At 48.3% G+C, this 25711-nt stretch overlaps 12 protein-coding genes across 12 annotated transcripts; 7 read left to right on the forward strand and 5 right to left on the reverse strand.

The window, feature by feature from the left end:
• Positions 1-418: 418 nt before the first annotated feature.
• On the reverse strand, positions 419-1642 carry N7481_008707 (zinc-dependent alcohol dehydrogenase family protein; the record flags this gene model as incomplete). Its single annotated transcript, XM_057267926.1, has 4 exons — positions 419-596; positions 658-1015; positions 1072-1153; positions 1220-1642. The coding sequence occupies 4 exons, from the start codon at positions 1640-1642 to the stop codon at positions 419-421; spliced, it is 1041 nt and encodes a 346-aa protein (XP_057118603.1).
• A 327-nt stretch (positions 1643-1969) lies between these two features.
• On the reverse strand, positions 1970-3286 carry N7481_008708 (Cys6 transcription factor domain-containing protein; the record flags this gene model as incomplete). Its single annotated transcript, XM_057267927.1, has 3 exons — positions 1970-2503; positions 2563-3031; positions 3099-3286. 3 exons carry the CDS (start codon positions 3284-3286, stop codon positions 1970-1972), a joined length of 1191 nt encoding a protein of 396 aa, XP_057118604.1.
• Positions 3287-3764: 478 nt separating this feature from the next.
• N7481_008709 (uncharacterized protein) lies at positions 3765-4514 on the forward strand (the record flags this gene model as incomplete). The annotated part of the gene is made up of 1 exon (XM_057267928.1): positions 3765-4514. The coding sequence occupies one exon, from the start codon at positions 3765-3767 to the stop codon at positions 4512-4514; it is 750 nt and encodes a 249-aa protein (XP_057118605.1).
• Positions 4515-4974: 460 nt separating this feature from the next.
• N7481_008710 (uncharacterized protein) lies at positions 4975-5235 on the forward strand (the record flags this gene model as incomplete). The annotated part of the gene is made up of 1 exon (XM_057267929.1): positions 4975-5235. One exon carries the CDS (start codon positions 4975-4977, stop codon positions 5233-5235), a length of 261 nt encoding a protein of 86 aa, XP_057118606.1.
• Positions 5236-6158: 923 nt separating this feature from the next.
• On the forward strand, positions 6159-8448 carry N7481_008711 (uncharacterized protein; the record flags this gene model as incomplete). The annotated part of the gene is made up of 6 exons (XM_057267930.1): positions 6159-6235; positions 6283-6634; positions 6686-6736; positions 6795-7082; positions 7144-7405; positions 7460-8448. The coding sequence occupies 6 exons, from the start codon at positions 6159-6161 to the stop codon at positions 8446-8448; spliced, it is 2019 nt and encodes a 672-aa protein (XP_057118607.1).
• Positions 8449-9393: 945 nt separating this feature from the next.
• Positions 9394-10240, reverse strand: N7481_008712 (uncharacterized protein; the record flags this gene model as incomplete). Its single annotated transcript, XM_057267931.1, has 2 exons — positions 9394-9757; positions 9861-10240. The coding sequence occupies 2 exons, from the start codon at positions 10238-10240 to the stop codon at positions 9394-9396; spliced, it is 744 nt and encodes a 247-aa protein (XP_057118608.1).
• Positions 10241-11208: 968 nt separating this feature from the next.
• N7481_008713 (40S ribosomal protein uS5) lies at positions 11209-12368 on the reverse strand (the record flags this gene model as incomplete). The annotated part of the gene is made up of 3 exons (XM_057267932.1): positions 11209-11466; positions 11552-11809; positions 12105-12368. The coding sequence occupies 3 exons, from the start codon at positions 12366-12368 to the stop codon at positions 11209-11211; spliced, it is 780 nt and encodes a 259-aa protein (XP_057118609.1).
• Positions 12369-13050: 682 nt separating this feature from the next.
• Positions 13051-13838, forward strand: N7481_008714 (Mpv17/PMP22 family protein; the record flags this gene model as incomplete). The annotated part of the gene is made up of 4 exons (XM_057267933.1): positions 13051-13061; positions 13119-13348; positions 13423-13728; positions 13795-13838. 4 exons carry the CDS (start codon positions 13051-13053, stop codon positions 13836-13838), a joined length of 591 nt encoding a protein of 196 aa, XP_057118610.1.
• A 674-nt stretch (positions 13839-14512) lies between these two features.
• On the forward strand, positions 14513-15372 carry N7481_008715 (eukaryotic translation initiation factor 4E; the record flags this gene model as incomplete). The annotated part of the gene is made up of 3 exons (XM_057267934.1): positions 14513-14701; positions 14752-14823; positions 14905-15372. 3 exons carry the CDS (start codon positions 14513-14515, stop codon positions 15370-15372), a joined length of 729 nt encoding a protein of 242 aa, XP_057118611.1.
• A 1501-nt stretch (positions 15373-16873) lies between these two features.
• On the reverse strand, positions 16874-20286 carry N7481_008716 (uncharacterized protein; the record flags this gene model as incomplete). The annotated part of the gene is made up of 4 exons (XM_057267935.1): positions 16874-16991; positions 17072-18533; positions 18588-19223; positions 19302-20286. 4 exons carry the CDS (start codon positions 20284-20286, stop codon positions 16874-16876), a joined length of 3201 nt encoding a protein of 1066 aa, XP_057118612.1.
• A 1069-nt stretch (positions 20287-21355) lies between these two features.
• N7481_008717 (Cytochrome monooxygenase xanG) lies at positions 21356-23062 on the forward strand (the record flags this gene model as incomplete). The annotated part of the gene is given in 4 exon segments (XM_057267936.1): positions 21356-21952; positions 22024-22533; positions 22550-22897; positions 22949-23062. The coding sequence occupies 4 exon segments, from the start codon at positions 21356-21358 to the stop codon at positions 23060-23062; spliced, it is 1569 nt and encodes a 522-aa protein (XP_057118613.1).
• Positions 23063-23471: 409 nt separating this feature from the next.
• Positions 23472-24119, forward strand: N7481_008718 (uncharacterized protein; the record flags this gene model as incomplete). The annotated part of the gene is made up of 1 exon (XM_057267937.1): positions 23472-24119. One exon carries the CDS (start codon positions 23472-23474, stop codon positions 24117-24119), a length of 648 nt encoding a protein of 215 aa, XP_057118614.1.
• Between the last annotated feature and the right edge of the window lie 1592 nt (positions 24120-25711).

A 25711-nucleotide genomic window follows, 5' to 3' on the forward strand; every position in this document is an offset into this window, starting at 1 on the left:
CTTAAAAGCTTCTCGATTCTGTGAGCTGTGGGGCAGACAGACCCACCTACATGAAAGTGACTTGATCATGACAGCATCTCATCTCAACCTCGGTCCAGAAACAAGATCTTTGATTATGAATAGCGGGCAAAAAAAATCAATACCTTGTTAATTAACTGAGACCACCACTTGAAATTGCTTCGACGAGCAGCCCCTAGCTTGCGAGCACGTTACACTGTCGCCAGGCCGATCGCCTTCACGGTGGCGGTTCCACCAATTAGAGCCTAGGTCGATCTGGATGCTGCAGGTTTCACAGCATAGCTGCACGCGTTAATAATCACTGGTTCTAGTATCATAGAAAGTAATTTAATTAGGTCACGTATATAGTCTGTGTGATACCTGAGACTCAGCTTAAACTAGCCACCCGCAAAGTGAAGATTTAGAGCTTGATGATGACCTTGCCGAAGTGTTTTCCAGAATACAAATAGTCAAATGCAGCCTGTGACTCTTCAAAAGAGAAAACCTTCTGATCCAAAATCCCCTTCAGACTAATCTTTTTCTCCGACAGAAAATCGCACAAATTCTTCTCATCAACCTTCGACCCGACGGCAATCCCCCTACCCGTAGTATATCATGTTAGTAAGTCCTGGAAGATTCATGATTTCTCTCAACTCATACCTGATCGTAGCAGTTTTAAGCATTGCCGGCAAAAACAGGTCTGGTGGAGTACTGGCAGATAATCCGCCCAGGAATCCAACCAACGAAACAACACCTCTTCGCGCGATCGAAGCCAGGCTCTTGGCGGCGGTATTTGGACCACCATTTTCAATCACGACATCTACACCGCGCCCATTTGTAAGGCGAAGAACTTCCTCGTCCCATTCCGGGTGAGTCCGATAGTTGATGGTATCGATAGAGCCTGGTCTACCGAACGATTTTGCGGCTTCAAGCTTCTCATCGGATGAAGATGTCACGATCGGGCGGATCCCGGCAGCCAGGCAGATCAATAAGGCGAACATGCTGACTCCGCCAGTGCCTGATAACAAATCAGTATAGATATTTGATTTTATGATATGGGGCGGTATATCATACCTTGGAGCAAAGCTGTTCCCTTTGATCGAGGCATTTCCAGAGCTGTCCATGCCGTCACACCAGCGCAAGCAAGACATGCTGCCTATGAGAGATTGAAAATGTCAGCCCTCAGAAATCAAAGATAACTCTCAGGGGTTTGGGGGCTCACCTCTTCCCAAGAGAGATACTCGGGCACGTGCAGGAGAACATTTTGGTGGAAAATGGCATACTCTCGAAGCACACCCTCAGCCTCCCCACCAAGACCTTCACTCTGATCGTCCGTGCCGTTCAAATTTTTCAAGTCAAAAATCGGCGTGACGTGGTCTCCGATCTTAAAATCGTGGACTCCAGAACCGACCGAAATCACTTCAGCAGCACAGTCCGAAACGGGGATTCCTTCGTCAAGATATTTCACAGGATATGTTCCGTGTAGCATTGCTACATCTCTATAGTTTAAAGAGACGGCATGGATTCTAATGAGGACTTGGTTAGCATCCAAAGTGGGCGGAAGCTCTTCAGTTGTCAGTTGGAGGGTTTTCGGGATGCCCCCCTTGCTGCGTCGGTAGGCTTTGTATGTTTGCGGTGCTGCCATATTGGAATCAAAGTGCCAATTCTTTTCTTTCCGTCTTTGAAGAGATGAATGTGCAAGTCCCCCCCGCGGTTGGCGAGGTATTTATGTGATCTTCCACTCGCAAGGAAGATCGCCTAATTAAGCTGATAAATCACACGTATCCCGGTACTTGGTGGGATTGGGCATTATTCATCATCACTATTCAAGAGATTCTATCCCAAGAGAATAATGCATTCATAAATCTACAGCTAAAACCTCCCCAGTCATGTACAGAAACTACTATTGTAAAGGTGAAATATTCCAGATTCCAAACTTCGATTATTACTCAGCGCAGGAAAGATATTATATTTAAAGATACTCCAATAACTCGGCAGATCTTGACATCCATGTGTTCTCGACGGTTTCATTGAGCTCAGGTCCGATCGACCCAACTGGTACTGCACGATCCCATTCACTTCTAGTGGCAGCAACCCAGATACGGCCTTTTGGCATTGGAAATTGGAGCTCATCTGTATTAACCCGCCAATCCAAGGTATGCGGGCCGACGCTTGTAAGTCTCAATTTCCTGCCAAGTTTGTACAACGACAGATTAAATCGCTTTGTTTCTTCAATAAATAGCAAGGCCAACCCTTCGTCACCAGTATCTCGATATTGAGCGAGAATATTTGGGTAGTAAAATAGACCAAGCTTTCGGGAACTTCGGACGAGCGCAGTAAATAATTCGGTAGTCTTCGGGGTGAGAGAGGCCTTGAGCTCGAAATCAGAATTATCCCGACTTTCTATCATGCAAGAGAATATAATATGTAAGAGGATTGCTTGGAATGTCGCCAGTGGCCAGCGACAACTGCTAGAAACCTCATAATCTGAAGCATCCCATTTTTCCTATGAACCGACTTGTATCAGAGATCGAAGAAACAAAATTCCTGCGAAGAAACTCTTACCGTCTGCTCTCGGATAGCCGCGTCAAGTTTATTATGAAGATCCTTAGCAGCTGATTGCGAAGCCCGCTCGTCACTAGCCCATAGACCAATAACAATCATCGACTGCACCATCAGGGGTACCTCACGGGGCGCATAGAAAGATGCTCTATGAATAAAGGGCCAATAAGGATTGAACTTCTCGAAATAAAGCTCAATGCACCTATCTCTCTTCTCCAGAATACTGGGAGACTGAGGGTCGTTTGCTATAGCGGTTGATTGCTGGCTTTTCAGAGGTTGGCGATGGTCCTTTCTCAGGATAGGACCCTCCTCTTTGAATGTACACTCAGTCTCTCGACGTACACATTCCTCGCACGGTGGGCCGCCTTCACAGCGGGACTTTGCCACCTGGCAAGCCTCACACGCCTTCCGCGCACGATTCGTTGGCTCGTTGATTTTATGATGTTGTCGGAGGTGTCGGCGAAGAGTGTCACTAGAATCAACAGTCAGAATGTACTGTTCTGGCAAAGGGTATAATACGATATCCAAAACCGTCTTACCTCCGACCGAATTGCCGCTCACAATTTGGACATCTGAACGGTTCGTGCTGGGAATGTTTTGCCCGGTGGCGTTGCAAATGCTCTTTTCGGCGATAACTTGCTTTACAACCATTGAATGGGCACTTGAAAGGTGTTTCATCAACATCACTAGCTTCTCGATCGCCTTCGGGCTTTTGTCTAGTCGACATAGTGGGATTTTGTAGGAATCTAAGTTCAGCTGGCGGCTCCCACCGGATCCCACCGGAGCCCATCGGTCTCCCACCGGCATCCCACTCGTTAATAAGCAGGTTTCATAGTTTACTTCTTCACCACAACTCTCTCTTCACATACACACACACACACAAACACAATATCACTGCATTCTATTGCATTCTACTATTTCAAGTACGGTCTGACCTTAGGAATAGAGTTAAAAAAAAGCAGGTGTCAACTCGGAATCAAACATCCGCAGCTGCCCTTCGAACACACCCCAATAATAGAGATAGTAAAACACGACAGTTTCCGGTATAGCGTTCTACCTCATTTTTCGTCATCGAGTGATGGACGGTAGTATATCTTTTTGTGTACCTGGGCACTTACCCCGCATCCCTATTTACCGAAGGTGCTCCTTAGAGTCAGAAACAAAAGGATATCATCCGAATTCATCTACGCGACAAATTCTCGAGAATGCTGGGCTGGGTTATAATTCCTCTCTACGAGGCAGCTGACGCCCTGCTCGACCAGTGTGGTTCATTCAACTCTATCCAAAAGCTCCGGTTGTCGATGATCAGATATCACGCCAGACATGACTCCAATGTCGTCAAAAGGAAGATATATCAGAATTTCCCAGAGCTCTGGAGCATCGCAGTCTTTAACCTCATCGAATCCGATTTACGCCTTCGAGAATTGACCCAGAGAGAAGAGGTAATTCGACAACAGTATCAGGCTATCAAATTTCTAAGCCCCGAGAACCGACGGGAGGCGCACATGAAATACCCTCAGCTACTGGATAGCATTTCCAAAGAATACTGGGAGGAAGAAAGAAGCTACTACTACTTAGAAGCTTCGCTTCTAAACGGGCCTGTGACGCGAGCCTATTCCAAAAACCGTGAGAATCCGAGATGGTATCTCCACAAGGATCTTCGGAACGATTGTGCTGGCAAGGGCGGATGCTGTGGTCGGGGTTGTGGATGTTGCGAGAATCGCGAAATCATACCGGGAAGGATGAAAGGGGTTGGTCACTGCACTTCGGAGTGTGGGTGTTGTATTCAGAACCGTGACTTTGAGTTGACCCCAGAAGAAGAAGAAAAGCTGGTAAAAATACGGTTCGATACTTTGAATGATGATAGGAATCGGACTTACCGGCGTCGGCTTCTCGAAGCATTTTTGAGTGGGGTTGAGTCTAAAAAGAAAGCAGCTCCTACTTGGAGAGGGTAATAATTGAGATTTGGTTTTTGAAACGAACCTTGAAAGAATTGGAGGATTTTATTGAACTTTTGGAATTGAGAACAGAGCAAAAACTTGCTTCGATAGCTAAATTGGCTGAATATGAGAGATAAATGTATTGCACCTAGGCAGTGTTGAAGAAGAGCTGAGGAATGCTATAATTGCTTCGAATTGTCTACTTCGTGTGCGTTCCGGTATTTATATTACTGTAATATACACTTCTGCCCTGGTTTAGGACTATCGGGCTATGTATTACCTAGGCATCATAATCGGATCCCAAAATTGGGCTTAACTCTTGTTCCTTCACAGAAAGTGTGACACTTATCGCCGAGGTAAATGAGCATGCTCAACTCACTCCTCGCCACTTTGACAGAATCAATGGGCTTTATCTAAGCCCCTCTTTCTTTGCTAGAAATTCATCTGACGCAGCTTTCAAACAAACACCGAAGTTATGGCGAACGCAGGAATTGAGCGACGCGTCGACATCCAAATCCCGTCCTCCTCTGATGACATGATGTGTGGATGGCTTTATTCATCAGACCATTTTACATCTTCATGTCCCGGTTCAGCAATTGTTCTAGCCCACGGATTAGGAGGAACTAAGGAGCTGAAATCGATGTCTATGCCGATAGATTCAACCAACTGGGGTAGACGTGTGTTGTATTCGATTACCGCTGCAACGGGGGATCTCAAGGTCTACCAAGAGCGCTGATTGACTGGTCAAAACAGCAAGAGGACTGGAAATCTGCCATCGTATTTACACGAAGATTGGAGAATGTTGACTCTGACCAAGTGGGATTGTTTGGTACATCCTTTAGCGGAGGACATGTCATCGAATTGGCCACAAGGGATCATAATATCAAAGCTGTCATCTCGCAAATGCCTCGTTGGAAGCAGCCCGGGTGAAACGTGCTACAGAAGTCACATTGATGATGTCCAATTCCATGGCTCGAGTCGGGATAGATTGCGCGTGATTTATGACAATATCTATACGTGCTACTATCAACTGCCTGATGTTCTCCCGGATGCCGATCCCTCAGCCCATTTGTCTCAGCCTATTATTGGATATGGGCGGGACTCTGTTGGAAATTGGATCACCTATAAGGGGGAACGACTTCTCAAGGTGCCCGCAGAATACCGAGTTCAGGAGTGGGCAGCTGCCACTGCTAGAGGGAAACTTTCTTTGGGCTGTCGATCGGGGCAGGTTTTGATATTCCAATTTTCTCATTGACTGTGTATAGAATACCTAGGTACAGTGGTATTCGAAATCAGATTTACCACTACACTCTTAGACTTTCATTCCCTTACCCTAGCTTGAAACACGCTAGTCTAATTTTAGCTATTACCCTGTAATCCACGTTGAGCTGTATTGTATTCTCTGGTAATTATGGATGAGTCATTGGTATAATACAGTAATTTCCTTTAGAATGGGATAGAATCTTCTATGCAAAGAGAACAACAGGGCAATCCCCCATCATTTGATCTAAGAGTAGATACATGCTCCGAACGAAATTTCACTCACTACAGCCTCTGCTATACCTGCTAGAAATCTGAACTGATCCATTCTTTCTCAGTCTTCATGTCCTGGATGAAAACTCAGACTGACCTACCTATATAAGAGTTACTAGTACAGTAATGAGTGACGTACAACGAATCGGATTTACACAGCTCTTGGGTGAGAACGGCACCAAGAACAGGCAGTATCGAGTAAAGTTCGTGACAACCAGACCAACCGAAGAACTGAACTGACCAAGTGCAGCATCATATTTGTTCATGGTTTGCGAGGACATCCGAAGGGGACATGGGAAGCCGCCCCAGAGGCGGATCGTGCCTCAGATGCCGCAGAGCCAGGCAAACAAAAGCCTCGCAGGTTTTGGTCCAAGTCTAAGCCGCCCGACTCAAACACTGCGGAAGTTTCCAACAAAGCAAAACTTGCCAAGAGCTTTTGGCCAGAGGATTTCCTGACGAGGGATATTCCTGAGGCGAGAGTATGGACATATGGCTATAATGCCGACGTAATAGAGGGTATTTTCCAGTCCAACAACCAGAATAGTATTTCACAGCACGGTCAAGATCTTGCAGTGTGTTTTGAACGAGAGATAAACAACAAGGTATACCTAGATCTGGCCCCTTGGATGCGATGACTAGACTCACGATATTAGGACCCTGTCTTGTTTGTAGTGCACAGCCTTGGCGGTATCATCACCAAAGATGTTTGTTGCTACCTTCGAGCACTCAAATTTGGTACATTAGGGCTTACGTGGTAGATAGGCGATAAGAAGATCCGAGACGTGTCGCGAGCGCACGAAATTGATTGTCTTCCTTGGTACACCTCATCGCGGGAGCAGCTATGCACCATGGGGTGCGATTGCAGCGAATATTGCCATTGTTACGCTACACGATTCTAACAAAAAGATTGTTAAAGCACTGGAACCCAATAGTGAGGTGCTGGACAACATTCATGAGGACTTCAAGAACATTATAACTACCTCTAAGATCAAAATACACTCATTTCAAGAGGCGCGAGGAATGACGGGATTCAAAGGACTACACAATAAGGTACCCCAATATTTCTTGTTACACGCTCTCTAAAGTTCTCTCTAACTAAGATTGCTGGCAGGTGGTAGACAGCTTTTCTGCTAAGCTCGATCTACCAAGGTCCGCAGAAACTGTCGAGAGTATTGACGCAAACCATATGCAAATGGCTCGGTGCAGCAATATGGCAGACTCACGGTACCGGAAAATAGCCGGTGTCCTTAAGCATTTCATTCACAGTTGTATACTTGACAGCCCTGAAACTGGACCTTATGACCCACTTTGCACACAGCAGCCCGTTCAGTCATGGAGAAAATCGATTAGTGAATTGAGCGAAGAATTAAGCAGTCAGTGAGAACGAAGTGTACATTTGGCAAGTGACCATATTGACCCTACCACAGACCATACCCCGGTTGCTCAAGTCAGTTCCACTCCCAGCTCCTTGGTACAAAACATACCTAGAGTAATTTCTGAAGATGTGAGCAACGAGCCCGGAAAGGGGGCTACTGGCAACGTGGTTGCCTACGATGAAAGCGAGATCTCTACCATTTTTGACGTTATCATACAAGGTGATTTCCAAGCTGTCAAGCGATATTTAAGGCACAATGATAAGGAAAGTCTTAATGCCACATGGCAGCCTAAAACGCGGAAAGTCCTGCCGCTTCATTTTGCTGCAATGCTGGGAAAGACCGAAGTCGTTCGATTACTCCTGCTAAATGGTTCCAATCCTGTGATACGTGCAGGTACTGGAGACACTGCTTTGCATTTTGCCGTTAGACAGGACCATATCAACACCGTGTGTGAGATACTAAAACGGGATGAGTATGGTCAACTTCTTTATCCACCCGAAGACAGCATCAACTGGATAATGCCCGAAGGAGCAACCGCTTTAACATTCGCTGTCTATAATGAGTCTGTAAAGATGGTACAACTGCTACTTGACGCTGGAGCGGATCCGGATGCATGCGATTTATCTGGGATAACGCCATTGCTCACCGCAGCATCCAGAAGCCTTGATAATATCCTTGTCATTCTATTGGATGCTGGTGCAAATCCCAACAATGCTACAGTTGAGGGTATCACGCCGATTCATACGGTAAAGACTTCTCGCTCAGCTCAGAATCTTATAGCCGCTGGGAGTGATCTGTCCGCCAAGGTTCACAGAGAAAACAAATACAACTTTCTTATTGGAACAACGCCACTCAGGGCCATTGTGGATAATGGAAAACCGGATATTGTTAAAGTACTGGCGAGGAGTTGCACTCGCGAACAAATTCATGTCAAGGCTTCTGATGGGAAATCTGCACTGGAAGCTACAATTAGGCCTTACCGGCCGGAGCTGTCATCTATTCTCATGGACGCTTTAGAGGATCTGTCAACATATAGCTAAGTGATTACATTGCTGGGATTGAATAAAATTTAGTTCGTTTACTGTGCGTCGTTTGAATTGAGATACTAAAGGACTTGAAATTCGATCCATCTTCCATGGCTTTTACTGGGAGAAGAACTGCACTTACATGGCCATCTAGAGTATTGAGTGCTGTCGCCTTACAATGGTATTGCTCCTAGGAATGGCTCGATGTTGCTAGAGGAAGACAGCTATCTCATGGAGGTGCAGGCCCGGGTTTTCCGGACAGGTGGTGGCAGAGCGCGTCGATCATTAGCGGTGTTATAGTTCGTTTTCGACTTATGCGAGTTGGGGGTTGTGTGGGCGCTGGAGAACTGCTACTAGTTTCTGTGAATACTTTATGATCGTGACCTTGCTGCAAATCAACTTCTTCGGCCTTTGAGTAGTGGTTAGGGACTGGCTCTCTATCATATCATGAATTAGATATAGATTTGAGGGGAAAAGTTGCCGGGCGATATTTGCAAGCCTAGTGTAGGGTGTTACGCAAGATTTATCTACAGGGGAAGAAAACTGTTTTTTTAGGGGAGGGGTAGAGTGGTATCGTATGTATAGTGGTTTCTTGTTAATTTACATTGGACAAGGTCCCACCGGCGTTATGTAAAATACAATTTCTATTACAGGAACAAGGGGATAAACGGATATACCATATCCGGATTAGCGTATTTAAAATTAGGGTTCGGGAATTAAAGTCGAAGAGTGTGGAGGTAAAACTGATTTCGAATATTACTGTAGGCTGTTGTGACCACTCGTGTGTTTCGTCAACGGGTCGCTTATTAAATAGCTTCTTCTTCTTCTTCTTCACACTAGACAAATACAATCCATAATCTATTCATTGTGTATCGTAATCTAAGAATCGCTAAAAGCAAAAGCACCCTAACCCAAAACTTCTACTTCTTCAAGTTCGTCCTAGAATAAGCCGGAGGCGGCTCATCCGGCACTGAAGACTCCCTCACCGGCCCTCTCTCCAAAGCCTTGGACAATCTTCTCTTCTTCCAAATCCTCCACCCAAAGAACCCCCCCAAGACCAAGCAAAACAGCACCCGCTGCAGCACCAATACCAATACCCGCCTTCTCTCTGGTACTGAGCTCCTTCTTAGGCATGGGCAATTTAAAGGATTCCGTCGGAACAGGAACAACCGAAGAATCACTAGCCTGGAACCGGATCTGAATGGCCGAAGCCGTAGCGGCCCAAACACTTGTCTTTATTGATATCGTTGAATCGGAGTACGTAATTGTGGAAGGGCTATTGAATGTTTTGGCGCAGTAGTCTTGGAACATGCAGTCGAAGCCACTATAATTTCAAATAGATCAACTTAAACGAACCGCAAACTCCGCAAAAGGGGGAAAAAAAAAAAAACCACGCAATAGTTGACCGTAAGAACAAAACAACATACCTTGGACAACAAATCTCAGTAGTAACAACCCTCTGCGTCACCGTCGGCAACGTACAAGCCTTATAACCCGACGGACATTGACCGGGACTATAATAGCGATCGAATTTCCAACCTTCTGGCGCACAGTCGTCGCCATTCGGGCCATCAACGCCCTGTAACAAATATGGGATGCCATAGTACACGCTGGTGTGTGGGGTAAAGCAAGAAGCAGGTGGGGTGAAGACTGTCGTGAGAGGGCCTGCGTTGGAAGTCCGCGTGGAATCGGGTCTGGTGGCGCTAGAACTTGACCAGGATGTGGTATCGAAGGAGAGAGAAGGGGTGAATAGAGTTGATAAGATAATAAGGTAGGAATGTACCTTAAAGGTTAGTGTTGACCTCATTCTTGTATCTCGTATGCTGTATACCTCGAACTTTTGTGTCATCAATTAAGCTATAGGTAAGTCGTTCAAGTAAGTTTCTCAAGAATCGATTGCTATTTCGCTACTTATACATTCCTTGAAGAACCAAAATCCAAGTTCTACGGGTTCACGTCTACAGTTCCCACACCTCGTATTCCGCCCTGTTTCGCGCCGGAGAAATCAACCCAGAGCCACAGGTAGGGCCGGGTTTCGAGTCAAAGAGCCGGGCACTTGGCACCCTCGGTTGCCCTTTGCCCTGCTGCGGTTCATGGCGCAGCGGGCTTCCCTAGCGGCTGTCTAGCCTATAGAGGTGGTAAGTTGCGAGATCCCGAGTCGACTTGGGGTTTTCAGGGCCTTTGCATGATTCATGTTGGTGGGGGGAGGGTCATCAATATTATGTTACTAGGCTGACTGGCACTAGGTTGAGTTATGAGTCTCGTGTGTACTAGTAGATACATGGATCTTCTGGGATGATCGTATGAGGTATAAGGTACAAGTATGGTGAATCTAGAGGCCATGACGATTTGGATGCTGGTTGATTACATTCAGTGAACTGAGACCAGCTCATTGGGTCTCTATCCATGAGTACTGCTAGAGTCCAGCCCATGGCTTGCATAGTACTAGTACTACTAGTAGTATCAGATCTACAATCTAGTCGTAGGTATGGACCTATCCCCACTTCCAAGCTCATCTACGTCGTTTACAGAGTAGATATACCACTCTTCACTGGGTAATCCTACAAAAGAAAAATTGATGGTAGATGGCTGACTTCGCTATTTTTGTAATCCCATCCCGATAAATACATCCAAAGGACACCTCGTCCGAGCCCGGGGGGGGATACCTCAAATCATACCCGCAAGCCATTTTTCGTCATCTAGCGCAGAGAGAAAATCTGGGGGTGTGTAAAGAAACTCGGAACTAAATCATGCATCGTCGCAAATCGCACTCCTCTAGTACTTCTTGCCCTGGCGGAGGACATCACCGAACTCCTCGAGAGGGGAGCGGATGAGCTTAGTATCCTTCCACAGGTTGGGGGTGAGGAAACCGTAGGTGTTGACGACAGCGACGAAGGTGGCCTTGAGGGTGTTCTCGAGGGTCTTGGTGGAGCCGGAGGAGGAGGTGTAGGCATCCTCAACACCAGCGAGCTGGAGGAGACGCTTGACGGCGGGGGAGGCGACAAGGCCGGTACCACGGGGAGCGGGGATGAGCTGAAGTGAAAGGGATTAGTGGGGTTCATGGGGGAATAAATATCTGGATCAATTCCATATCCAGCGGGGTTGAAGGTATACATACACGGACGGAGACGGAACCACACTTGCCGGACTGCTTGACGGGCAGAGAGTGAGGCTCACCAAGGTTGGAACCCCAGTAACCGCGACGGACGGGGAGGACAGCGAGCTTGGCGATGGTGATGGCGGCACGGATGGCAGTGGCGACTTCCTTGGAGGTCTTGATACCGAGACCGATGTGGCCCTCGGAGTCACCGATGAGGACGATGGCCTTGAAGCGGGTACGCTGACCGGCACGGGTCTGCTTCTGGACGGGCTTGATCTGTTGGGGAGAAAATAATGAATTAGCAATTATGTTCGGTTCGGTTCGGGTTCGAGTTTGAGTGTGTGATTGCTTTGCGATGCAATGACGCAGATGATGGCCATCAATTGGTGGGGTGCTGCAGCATCTGTCGCATTCTGGTGTTGATATTGATATTCCTTGATCCTTCTTGTCGTAGTTGGATGTCCTCCTGCTGCAGCTCCCAGTCCAATTGGTGTCTCTCATCGCATGATCGCAGTTCGCATGGCATTCGTTCTCGATGGGTGTTGAATCGGATTGTTGATGTGTATCGCACCTTCATAACCTCATCCTTGAGCTTGGGCAGGAAGAAGTCGACAATCTGGAACTCCTTGATGGGGAGAGAGTGCAGGTAGATCTGCTCCATGGAGGTGATCTTGCCGGCCTTGACGAGACGACCGAGCTTGGTGACGGGCTGCCACTCCTTCTCCTCCTGCTTTCCACCACGACGACCACGGCCACGGCCACGACCGCGACGGTCACCACCACGGTCGCCGCGCGAGCCAAATCCTCCACGTCCACGGGGAGCAGCGTCAGCCATTTTGGATGTATGTTAGGGCGACGAAAGCGAATTTGTCGATAGAGGGTCGAATGGTCGAACTTCACGGGCAGCGGTTAGCACCAAAATTTCGGGGCGGAGGTGGGCTAAGCGAGCGTGTTCGATGCCCTACACGCCCTAGCCCTAAGTCCAGATCGGGAGGTCACGTGGTATACCCGTGCGCTAGCACGGGTGTGTCATGTGACCACAGTACATCTGGTGCCTGCACCATCAGGCACCAACCATCCAGATCACCTGATCTGATCCGGGGAAACAGGTTTGCCCCTGCCCTCGCAAGCAGGATGATGCGCATCATCACACCAGACTCGGACTATTCAACATTCATTATTTATTTACTTTCCCCTAAACAGTGCCCTAATATGTCTATCTCTAATTCCATAATACATATACTATATTCTATATCTATATACTACACTATATACTATACTATACTGTAATGTACACTTGTTCCGACCCCAAATTGAGCCTCCCGACGCGGCTGCATTTCCCCTTTGGGAAGCGATAGCCTCCCCTCGATTTCCTCGACTCCGCAATTTAAACATGCGGGCCCGCCTTTCTTGTTCTCTCTTGACTTCTGGAATACTTTCTTTTTCTCTCCGACTTCCTCTCACCTCCTCTCGCTGACACTCACCTACTCTCTTCCTTAATTCCCTTCACACTCACCATGTTGCGCTGGTTCGTTCCACGGTTCTCCTTCTCCGAGGAAAAAAACGAAACACTGACTTCATTCAGGTACCAGTCCAAGTTGGCCAAGCGCCCCATCCTCACAGCCAGCATCACCAGCGCTGTACGTCTCTCCCCTCTCCGCCCTATGCCCTCCGTCCTGTCGAGCCTGTCGCTAATTCACAATCGCAGGTACTCTTCGCCTCCGGCGACACCCCTCGCCCAACAGGCCGTCGACCGCCGCGGTCTCGAGAAGCACGACTTTGCCCGCACCGGGCGCATGGCCCTCTACGGCGGAGGTACGACCGACAATACCCCAATGACCCTCTCCCCTCTGTCGCAAGATTAAAATCTAATACCTCGCTCCTCTTAGCCGTCTTCGGTCCCGTCGCTACCAAATGGTTCGGTTTCCTGCAGCGTCATGTCGTTCTCAACACTACCTTGACCACCACCCTCGCCCGTGTCGGCTGTGACCAATTTATCTTCGCGCCGGTCCAATTGACCGCCTTCCTTTCCTCCATGGCCATTATGGAGGGTGGTTCTCCGCTCGAAAAGTTGAAGCACTCCTGGTTGCCGGCCTACAAGGCCAATTGTATGGTCTGGCCGTTTGTGCAGGGCGTCAACTTTACATTTGTGCCACTGGAGTTGCGTGTGTTGGTGGTGAATGTGATTAGCTTGGGTGAGTTTCTCTCCTATTTTTCCGTTTTTTTCTCTCCCGATGTGTCTGGACTAATTTATTTCCCAGGCTGGAACTGTTTCCTCAGCTTGATGAACAGCGATGAGGCGTAATGGGCATCCATCCTCATTCACTCATCATCTTCATGTGCATTGTTTGCGATCATTGGCATATAGAGGTTCTGTCTGGTCTTATGATTCCCCGGTTCAAGTTTGCTTCAAGTTTCAGGTTTGCCAGGTTTGGCTTGGTTTGTTCATGATAGGTCACGGTATATATATTGTTAGATTCACAGTGATGTGAGATTTTCAAGATTTGAGATTTGCGACCGTAGTACTAGTAGTACTCGAGTACTGTTGGTCCGAGTCAAGATAAATAGAATAAAATAAGATAAACATTACTGTTCAATTTAATTCCTCAGTACTAGTAGTTAATATACTGTACTAACTACTACTTTTCTGGTGCATCTCTACCCGCCCATCCCAAAAAGGAAAGGCAGTTTTTGTGGTCCGCATCGCCCAACTGGAAAGTCTCGAGAATTTCGAAATTTCCCGCCCGACCACTCAATCACCCGGGGTACCTCATTTTCCTGCCTGGTGCAGATTCCATCCTCCCTTATCCCATCGCCTCTCGAGTCCCTTCACCTTGTCCGAGTCCTCACGTCTCTTTGTGTCCACCGACGGCACCTTCCCGGCCCGAAAATCTTCCCCCTCCGCCTCCGCCTTCGCCTTCTTAGCACAACTTGAACTTCACCCTCTCCCACCCCTCACCCACCACAACTTCACCCACCATGGCTGCCGTGGAGAATGGTCACCCCGTGACGGACGAGAATGCCGCCCCTGCGGTCTCCGCCTCGACCGACGAGGTCACCGTCTTCCATGACCCCGAGAACTTCAACGTGAAGCACCCTCTCATGCACGAGTGGACTCTGTGGTTCACCAAGCCCCCCCAGTGGAAAGGTAAGCCGGCCACCAGACTAGTACTAACAAACACTGCGCATCCCATCGCTAACACGCAATTCACTACTAGGGCGATAACTGGAACGACCTACTCAAGGAAGTCGTCACATTCAGCTCCGTCGAAGAATTCTGGGGCATCTACGTATGACCGCACCCTCCATCCTCCTTCACCCGCAAGACCTATCCTATCCTCCAAGGCTTACACTAACACCAACACCACCAGAACAACATCACCCCAACCTCCGAACTCGGCCTAAAGGCCGACTACCACCTCTTCAAGAAGGGCGTACGACCGGAATGGGAAGACCCCCAGAACAAGCACGGCGGCAAATGGTCATACCAATTCAAAGACAAGCGATCCGTCCCCATCGACGACCTCTGGCTACACGCACAGCTAGCCGCCATCGGCGAGACGCTCGAGCAAGACGCCGACAACGAAGTCATGGGCGTGGTAGTCAATGTGCGCAAGGGATTCTACCGAGTCGGACTGTGGACCCGCACCGTGGGCAAGAGCATCCAGGGCGACAAGAGTACCCGCACACCCGCGCAGGGCAAGGATATTCTCGAGGCGATCGGGCGTCGGTTTAAGGAGGTGCTTCGTCTCAATGAGGCGGATGTGGTTGAGTTCTCTGGACACACTGATTCTGCGCACAGTGGTAGCACCCGTGCCAAGGCTAAGTACACTGTCTAGATCTATCGAGACGGGGAATTGGAGTGGCAGTGGTTGCTGGCTGTGGCACCCGGTGGATGGATAGATGGCGCGGGGGCGTCCACGGGTGTTTCATTTGACATTTGATGGCCCCCTGATGGGTCCCTGGAGTGAAGTGAAAGTGAAAAGTGATGATATCCAGTTATGTTACTGCTGCGAATATGCAGCGACGACCTGATTGCTTGCGACATGTATCTTACCCTTAACAACGCATTTTATGAGGCATATGTCGTGCGTGGCTGGTACTGGTCCGTGTTTATGGTTTCATAGTTCAATACTTAAGTTTACTGGACATTCCTCGTTCAGATAATTGGTTCTAGTAGCTGTACGTAGTGGATGGATGCAAGGTAATGATTCAGAGTCACCGTGTAGTACTACTAGTAGTAGTACTAGTTAGCCCTGGAGTACTAGGAGACACTAGGGGGGTACTAAGTGCTAGACCGGAATATATATCTGGGCCTGTAGATCCCCCACCTAGTATCTACCTAGGTACTAGTAGGTAGCAATTGTCCGAGTCTCATCTGTTCTGTACCATCCACTCTTTCCTTCATAATGCAGGCTCTATCCCGCTGTCCATTCAATAAACCTTAACAGAAATCCTCTCATAATCTTTGATTCTTCATATCCGGGCTGGCTCGATCCCAGGACCATCATACACTGCCACCATGGGGCAAGTCACGAAGACGAGCGAGTTAATTAAAAACCAAAAGTTCGTTATTTGAAAGCGAAGAGGACTATACAAATAACTATCTCTCCGGGCTTAGGAATGCGATCTTAATATCTGAAGCGATTTTATAGCCTGGCCATTGCTGAGGCTAAGTTCTCTGATAATCTCGCCGATACCGATATCCTCAAAGAAAATCTCGCGGTGCTTCAGCTTGTAACAAAAACGCTACAGCACGCATACGGTATCATTGCATCAAGCACTGTAGCAATATAGATAATCCTGTTCGACAAGCTACGACTATACAAGCATGGCAATATCACGCGCAGGAAGTGGCCCGACGAAGACGAGCGCCGATTAGTGAAGCTGAGAGACTCCCAAAAATTACTATAGAGTCGAATCCGCGATTCGTTCCCTGGAAGAACTCCGAGCGCAGTCAAACAACGCTTTATCCGTAAGACTTCTAAGCAGACCGAAACTCCTTCTGGTATAACTCGTTATTGAGGTGGGAAATTGGGACTTATTCACGGAGAATCTCCTATTGGTAGGACTCTGACACAAACATCCTGAGCTACCGAAAGATCGCCCGAAAGCTTGATCCCTGGAAATAAATATATATATATGATACAACGATAGCTACAGACTCAATAGATCTCAAAATGCGACGGTGGCAAAGAGTAGTGAGCATAAATACATGCAATCGTTCGACAAGTCAGATCTACCCTAGCGCTTCACAAGGAGCCATGTTAGTAAGAAATTGCAGAGAATTAGGCACTATTTAGCAACTGCAATGCTTAATGCGTTCAACGTCTCCGCAGGTCACTGAGTTTTATCGTGATCTAGACCCAGAGCCTTCTCCTTGCCTGCCAGTGCTTGCTGGTACAGCTGGTCCATCTCTTCTGCCTCCTTCAGCTTGCCTTGAGCCTTGTAGAGACCCCTAAGGTTGTTGACTGTATTGAGAGTAGATGTATGCATAGGCCCTAGGCCTTCTCTTTGCCTGTCAGAGCTCGTTGGTACATCTCTTCTGCATCCTTGAGCTTGCCTTGAACCTTGTAGAGAACACCAAGGTTATTGACTGTGTCGAGAGTAGATATATGATCAGGACCTAGGGCCTTCTCTTTGCCTGTCAGAGCTCGTTGGTACATCTCTTCTGCATCCTTGAGCTTGCCTTGAACCTCGTAGAGAACACCAAGGTTGTTCGCTGTATTGAGAGTAGATATATGATCAGGACCTCGGGCCTTCTCCTTGCCTGCTAGTGCTCGCTGGTACATCTCCTCTGCCTCCTTTAGCTTACCCTGATCATAGTAGAGAACACCAAGGTTGTTCACTGTATCGAGGGTAGATATATGATCAGGGCCTAGGGCTTTCTCCTTGCCTGCTAGGGCTCGCTGGTATATCTCTTCTGCCTCCTTTAGCTTACCCTGATTTAGGTAGAGACCCCCAAGGTCGTTGACTGTATTGAGAGTAGATATATGATCAGGACCTAGGGATTTCTCCTTGCCTGCTAGGGCTCGCTGGTATATCTCTTCTGCCTCCTTTAGCTTACCCTTATTTAGGCAGAGACCCCCAAGGTTGTTGACTATATCGAGAGTATGTATATGATTAGGTCCTAGGACCTTCTCATATCCTACCAGAGCTCGCTGGAACATCTCTTCTGCCTCCTTCAGCTTGCCTTGGGCCTTGTAGAGAACACCAAGGTTGTTGACTGTTTTAAGAGTAGATGTATGATCAGGACCTAGAGCCTTCTCATATCCTGCCAGAGCTCGCTGGAACATCTCTTCTGCCTCCTTCAGCTTGCCTTGATTAATGTAAAGATCCCCTAAACGAAGGAATGCCCACCATGTCTCAATATTATCATCTGACCAATCTAGATGATATATATGATTGGCGTGTGGAAGAAGCCGTTGCTGAAGCTCTGAACAGACCCTATTACTTTCACTGGGCACAGAGTATCCAACAGATATAAGTGCCAGCTCATTAAGCTGCGTGAAGTTCACATTTTGATCTGTGTTGGCAACATGAAGGCACCAGTCTTGTACTACTGGGTGTATCGTATAGCTTCCTTCTTGTTGCTTACTCTCAAGAAGAGAGAATCGGATGAGAGACTTCACACCAATTTTGAACGCGAGTCCGCTTGATATAGTCATTTTGAGCCAGTCCGGGACGTTTGAGCTATGGCAGCCATTCTTCACTAACTCGTACCAGATATCATGATTATCAAAACGAGCAAGTAGCAATAGAAGGTGTGCTGCGCTTGGGTCACGCTTCTGGATCTCAAGATATGAGATCATCCATGTTTGCAGTATATTGCCTTGCTGGTACTGACGACCGGGATTTGATTGTAGCTGTAGCTCAGACCAAGATTCTTGGTAGTATTGTAAGTACTCAGTGATGCTGGTTCCAGTTTCACGCATGAATGCCCCGGCGATAACAATAGCTAAAGGCAGTCCATCCAGACGATTAGCAAGAGCAAGGACATCTATTATATGTATTAGCATAATCTATAATATCTATTCATCAAGTGCCATAGTACCTGGATTGCTGTCAAGTTTGCTAGTGGTGTCCCTTGCTGATAGTCCACTGCTTTGTAGGAGTAGTTGAATTGAGTTATGAGAGTCAAGCCTGTAAACCGGGAAAGGCTTTCCTAGCTCACTCAGGTCCTGAAGTCGAGAAGTGATAAGAATGGAGCCATGGTCTGATTTAGGGAAAAATTCCCGAATGTCATATCTATCACCAACAGCGCCGTTGAAGGGGGAATATTGATCGATGTTGTCAAAAATGATTAGCCAGCGCGAGTTGCCATCCAATGCTAGCCAACGTAACATATGCCTAGCTCGTTGCTCCACTTCTCTGTCATTAGTGGCCTCGCTATCCCAACCCTGTCCTGGTATTTGGTTTATGGCAAAGCTCAACGATTGCAAGAGTGTATCGCGATTCTTGCCACTTAGCCAGAATATGGCCGTGAAATGATCTCTATGATCTCGCGCGAAGCGAATCGCTAGCTGCGTCTTTCCCATTCCGCCAAGCCCGTGAAGAATTGCAACTTTCTGAGATGGAGTATCTGTCGGTTGTAAATACTGCCATAGATTGTCTAGCTCGTCTTGCCTTCCCACGAAATTTGTAATTACAGGCACTGTGGTAAGGTCTAGAGGGACATTGAAGCGGTGGACTATACACAGAAACTTTGATTAGTCATGAATTCGAATTAGGCAATAAGTGATATAGTTTGAAACTCATGATCTCTTACCAGGATCTGCTAGCGTGTCTCTTGCTGTTAGAGTAGTTTCAATCTGATCAATCGGAACCACCAAGACAAGTTCTTTAGCATAGGCTGCTGCCACTGCTGCCGCATATCCTTGCCATTCGTTGTTCTTGTGGGAGTCAGCATAGTCACAGATACCTCGAATCACTAGGCAAGGAAAGTCATTCATGAGCCCTGCAGCTTCCATTTCCACACAGAGGACCCCTAGGTCTCGAGCTAGCTGGTCTCGCTGTCTAGCATCCTTCACTACCTGATTTGCAGATGCTATCAGTCCATAGTGGATCACTGGTTCTTGATGGTCTCGTGAAAACCGCAGAGCCAGTTTAGATCGATCACAATCGATACATGTAGCAGATCCTCCATGGATATATTCTGATTGATATAAACAGTCCTCTTGAGTTGGCCGTGTAAAAGTTGTAGCTCTGCGCGGGGTCGTTTTGACTTGGGCGTCAGAGAGAAATTCAAGAACTCGACTATCATCTGTGAAGTGGTGGGCTTGGAGGGTAGCGAGGGCAGTCAGCAGGACCTTAGGTGGCCGATTAAGCATCCCCGTCCGCTGAAATTGACCGCCGCTTAATGTTTTACCAAGATCGTATTGTATTACGCCTCCGGATGTTTCTGCTGGCTGGCTCACCACAATATCGCCTAGGCGAATGTCTGCGTTGCTGCTTGGTACACCTCCACCGATACCGACCATAAGCCCAAAACGGATAGAGCGGAAGCTAGAGAGCAATTGGGTCGCTACCGTTGCAGCTGATACAATGCCATATGCGCCACTTGGTAAACAGGCAATAACAATATTGTGTTTCTCGATGTTTCCAAGAATATACGTGTTTTGGTCTGTCGGTGGGCGAGGTAGATTCGGGTGTATGGCGTCCAACATAAGCTTTGCGGCTGCCATCTCCAGGGGTAAAGCGCAGATCCATCCGACCGTGTAATCGTCACGGCATAGAGGGGCCCTAGCTGCCATGATGGAATATATAATGGTGGATTTTGAGACAAATTATCCTATCGGGAATTCATGGTAAACATGAGATGAATAAAGATGTATGCAGCCTAGGAGAATGCCAGAGTTCATGAGAAAAGGGGCGGCGGGGTTCATTGGTGGGGCTCACCCATAATACTCTCAAAACCAATCATTTTTTGCGGTGGAAACGAAAATGTTAACAGATTGCCTACTCAAAGACCTCGATGTTTGCTAGGTTTGCATGGACTCTTCTAGTCCAGGCGTCTAGTTCTAAGCTCCTAGACCTGGCACTCACCCGCAGCTCCGAGGGCTGACCTTCCTTGGTCTAACCGACCCGCGTAATACACACTTTACCTATTTAGGACACACCTTACATACTACTATTTTAGGATAGACTAAGTAGATTGACACCTAAAATATGACTTTTTGCCTAAAACGGCGTCAAAGGTAGTTTTTCGGCGCCCAATTTACCGTCACTTAGCGTTGGGGTGTAGTAAGTAAGCTCTAGTCAGATCGCAATCCCAGCCAACCGTTACTGGAAGTCACGGTATACACAGCATTGCCCAGGGTGATTCATGCAGTATTAAACCTTGCCCTCAATTGTCCTCCTCTGGCCACCGTGACCTGGGTATATAATTTTACTACTATTACTCCAAATCTTGGAACGAATTCAAGATTTTCTACACAAACACTAAAGAAACTCGAGCTAACCAGAGTTCCAAAGTTTCCAAGGTTACCACTACTGAGTGTGCTGCATTCCAAGTCGAAGACCGCACAAACCAACGAAAGTCTAGCCTCGCCATGGTGATACAGAATCTCAGCTCAGCCGTACCGTCAGCACGTTCCACTGGACCTTATTAACTACTATTAGCACATAGTATCCGACTCGGTCCATTCCGGCTGTGAAGCCTTAATGAAGCGGTGGTAGTCAGCACTACATGCCGATACACACGACAGCAACGGCCATCAAAAGGCTGCCCAGATGAACCAGGACTCTATAGTAACTTCAAATTCCCCTCTCCGCTGGCAGCCTCGAGTCTTTCAACTCCATCCTATCCACCTATCTTCCACCATGGACTGGTCCCTCCTAAACTTTGCCCGCAGCGCCCTAGCAGTCCTCCTCTCCCTCCTCCTAATATTATACTGGTACATCCGCATACCTCACGACATGCCGCAAAACATCCCAACAGTACCAATCTATATCTCAATAATGGGGCTATGGAGCGACATGGGCCAAGACGACATTTACGACAAATGGCTGCGTCCCAAATTGGAAAAATACGGTGCCGTGAAGATCTGGTTCGCTGGACGGTGGAATGTACTCGCCACCAGACCGCGATTACTAGTCGACATGTTCCGGCACGAAGATGTGTATGCGAAAGCAGGATCCCAGAAGAAAATTCCCTGGAGTGTGATTGCCTCGCTTGTTGGGGATAATATTATTAATGCGCATGGGGAGAATTGGAAGTTGTATACTTCGATTATGAAGCCGGGGTTGCAGAGGCGGATTACGGATTCGGGGCCTTTGTTGTTGAAGTCGCGCCGGTTTGTGGATGTTCTTATTGAAGAGCAGGAGAGTTTGGATAGTGGAGGTGTCATGGTGAATCCGATTATTCAACGGTGGGCATTGAGTTGTATGGGGATTAATTTTATGAATGTTGATTTGGAGGTATACCTCATCCACAGCGAACTATATCCTCAATAAAGTACATCTACTGACACGCACGAACTTGAACATAGTGCCTCGAAAAACCAGGCCAACGCCTCGAACAACTCCAAACGATCATCAAAAAAACCCTCTTCAAACCACTATTCTTCAACTTCCCCGATCTAGACCGCTACCCAACCCTCTTCCCCCAACGCGCAACCGCCTTCTCCATAATGCAAGAATTCGGCGACCTCATAGTGGAAACCGTCAAACAACGAATCCAAACCACCGACGCCGACGGTGAACAAGTAGTCGACGGCCTCGACAAAGCCCTATCAACCGGCGAAATAACAACCGAACAATACCGCGCCAATCTAAAAGTAACCTTCCTAACCGCACACGAAAACGCCCAACAACTCCTCAACAGCGCAATCTGGGTCCTAGGCTCAAACACCACCGTCCAAAACAAACTTCGCGCAGCGGTATTATCCCTCTCCACATCGAACCCAACAACAGACCAAATAAACAGTCTACCCTACCTGTACGCGGTAATTCTCGAACTCCTCCGCCTCTACCCGCCCGTCTCACAACTCATAAACCGCGTAACGATATCATCAGCTGTTCTGGGCGGCGAAGTCCCCATTCCGAATCACACGTGGGTGGGGTGGAATGCGTACGGGGTACACACGGACCCGAATGTTTGGGGAAGCGATGCGAGGACATTCCGGCCTGAGAGGTGGGGGGGATGATGTGAAGGGGATTCATGGGGCGGTGCGGAGTAAAACGGTGCAGTGTCATTTTATTGCGTTTAATGCGCATTCGAGGAAGTGTTTGGGACAGGGGTTTGCCGTGTTGCAGATGAAGATTTGTTTGTTTGAGATGGTTCGTAGGCTTGTTTGGATTGTTGATCCGGATTATGAGTTGAAATTGACTTCGGTGAGTTCATTGGAAGTTGCCTTTGCCGTGGTATACTAGTTATACTTTGGGTATAACTTTGTCGGCTGATATTTGTTTCAGGGCGGGATTATGGCTCCTTTGGGATTGAGTGCTATTATTACGGAGAGAGTGGAAGGTGAGATGATGGAGAAGGAAGAACAGGGAGAGGATTCCATGATGACTGGGGATAATTAGTTCGGGATAGTATTGGTATATTACTACTAGTACGACTAGTATTATGTGAGATGTCTGTTTTGGTTGGATATGGTGGGAAGAAACTATACTTGATATACTTGAGACTATCTGGGGTCATTTGGTACTGGAGTAGCCACTGGCATTCCTTCTGCACCGCCGAGCCCGAAAGTGAATTCAATAAACCCTGATGTCGGCAGATATCATTTCTTAGGGGTCACACGACTGTAGCTGGATAGTATCGAGAGTTCATGGCCAACTTGAACTCAAACGGTATTGCGCCATAACTCTATATCTACTCACAACGCCGTCCCCCCTACACTCCGAACCATGGACCTCAAGCCCAATGCAAAACTACAAACCACCTGAAAAGGATCTACTAGTATATACACTTACCAGCAGTACCTACACAATGAGTCCCATAGTCTACAAAGTCGCCGTCCTAATATTCCACGGCGCAGACATCCTCGATTTCACCGGACCAATCGAGATCCTCTCCCACGTCTCGTGCAGATACAAGGACAAAGAGAAAGGCAAAGACGACGGCGACATCAGTGAGCCTCAAGGACAACCAATCTTCGAAATAACGACCATCGCCCGCGACGAAACCATTACAACGAGCTGCTCAACAAAGATAAGAGCAGACATGCTCCTATCAAACGCCTACCCAATCATCAGTACCTTCAACATTCTCATCGTGCCCGGCGCCGCCCCAACCCTGATCCACGCCCTAGTCGAGCACAAGACGCCGGAGAAAGATCTCGTTCGCGCATACGCCCGGACAAACCCGTCCCGACCTCGGATTATTTTCTCTATATGCACGGGGGCATTCCTGCTCGGTGCGGCGGGGATTCTGCCCGGGACAACAGTGACGACGCACCAGCATGCATTGGAGATGTTGCGGGGGATCTGCGCCGGCGCCGGCGCCAGCAGCAACGGCAACGGTAACGGTCACGGCAACGGGACGAAAGACATACCGCGAATTGTGAAACGACGATTCGTAGATGGGGGATATGTGCGTGAATCGCGGGTTCAGGTAGTGACAGCTGGGGGGGATTAGTTCAGGACTAGACGCGACGTTTTACATTGTTTGTTTGTTGGCTGGGGCGGAGACGGCGTCTTGGATTGCGAGGGTGATGGAGTATGGGTGGAGGGAGCCGGAGAGTGGACTTTGGCCGAGGGGATTTGCTGGACCGCGATCGTACTTGGGTAGACCTTAGGAATTGGATGGCCTATTCTTCGGAAGTTGGAAGCCGGAAGCCACGGAGGAGATACATATTCAAATTTCCGGTGTGTCTGTTCTGCTCCACTCTGTAATGGCGGCGACTGGAAAGGGAAGATGTCTGACTCCACTGGCTTTGGCTCTGGCGAATACGGGTGGCTGACGATGTCGCCATTGAGCAGCGATTTCGGAGGCAGAGGAGGAAGAGGAGGAAGAGGAGGAAGAGGAGGAAGAGGAGGAAGAAGAGTCAGATGAGGTAGAGTAGAGTAGAGTTGGAGTTGGAGTTGGGAAGAGAGGGAGAGAATGTGTGTGTGTGTGTGTGTTAGTCGAAGGAAGTAGCGGCAGTTGATCATGTGCTTCGCCATCTTCCACGTTGAGCCTCACGTACTACGGATACTTTTTAGGAGGATTCTACCAATTCACATAGCAGATCTCCCAGGGCCAATGCCAATGCTTTACCAATGCTTTGCCAATTCTTACCCATTTTTACCCATTCTCACCAATTGTCCCTGCCAATCTTTGCCCAGCCTGGGCACTCTTGGCCGCTCACCTTTCCCCCAGTTGCCGCGCCCTTCGCAGAGACTAAACCCAGCCACGAGCATCTCGTTGGTCGACCAGAGCGAAGTCGGAGCGATAAGCATTGCCAACACGGTTTATTAGACGGGCGTACCCCCAGCTGCCTTACGCAAGGCTTGTCTTGACTTCTTGCAGCTTTTTACTGCCTGCAGTCACTTCCCTTGACTTCATCCAACATCAGATCACATACAATGCACCTCCAGAATACTCGATTCAACCAAACCTATACCCAAGACATAGTATGACCAATACTCACGACTCACCTCTTATCTCCCGACCTTGGCGTCAGGGTGGTCGAGAGGACGCCCGACTCCACCGCACCTTCGCTTGAACCCGCCATGCCCACACAAGGTCGAACCTCGACCTTTACGTTTACGAGAGAAAAATTACCCCGGATATTAGCGACTCCCCTTGCAGCTACGATGGATCACATCTCGGGCTCACTTGCCACTGCCCAGGATGACAACCTGCTTGAGCCCAGTCCAGCCCTGGATCTGTACCAGCTTGATTGAACGCATTGGTACACTCCCCGCACAGCGGACTCCGGGGTAACATCCCAGTGAGACACCATGGCCGAAACTCAAAGCGCAACCAATTCCCATTGGTAACCGCTGATTGGACTCCTGCACGCGATAAGCATCCAGCCTCCCCAACTCGTCGCGGGGGTCCAACGTTGCAGTGGATTGAAACTGGGGTGTTGGGGCGGAAAATCGACAGATTACCGAGGATATCATCCACTACGGGGAAAGGAAAGGGGCGAGAACCTACGGAGTACACGGGGAAGGGGGAAAATACACGCATGGAGCCTGCATCAGCCATGGCCAGCCATGGCCAGCCGCATCAGCCAACACCAA

This window comes from Penicillium waksmanii (genome assembly GCF_028829765.1).
Source record: "Penicillium waksmanii strain IBT 27052 chromosome Unknown utg000008l:1.0-5622682.0:1.0-5626561.0, whole genome shotgun sequence".
Classification (NCBI taxonomy): Eukaryota; Fungi; Ascomycota; class Eurotiomycetes; order Eurotiales; family Aspergillaceae; genus Penicillium; species Penicillium waksmanii.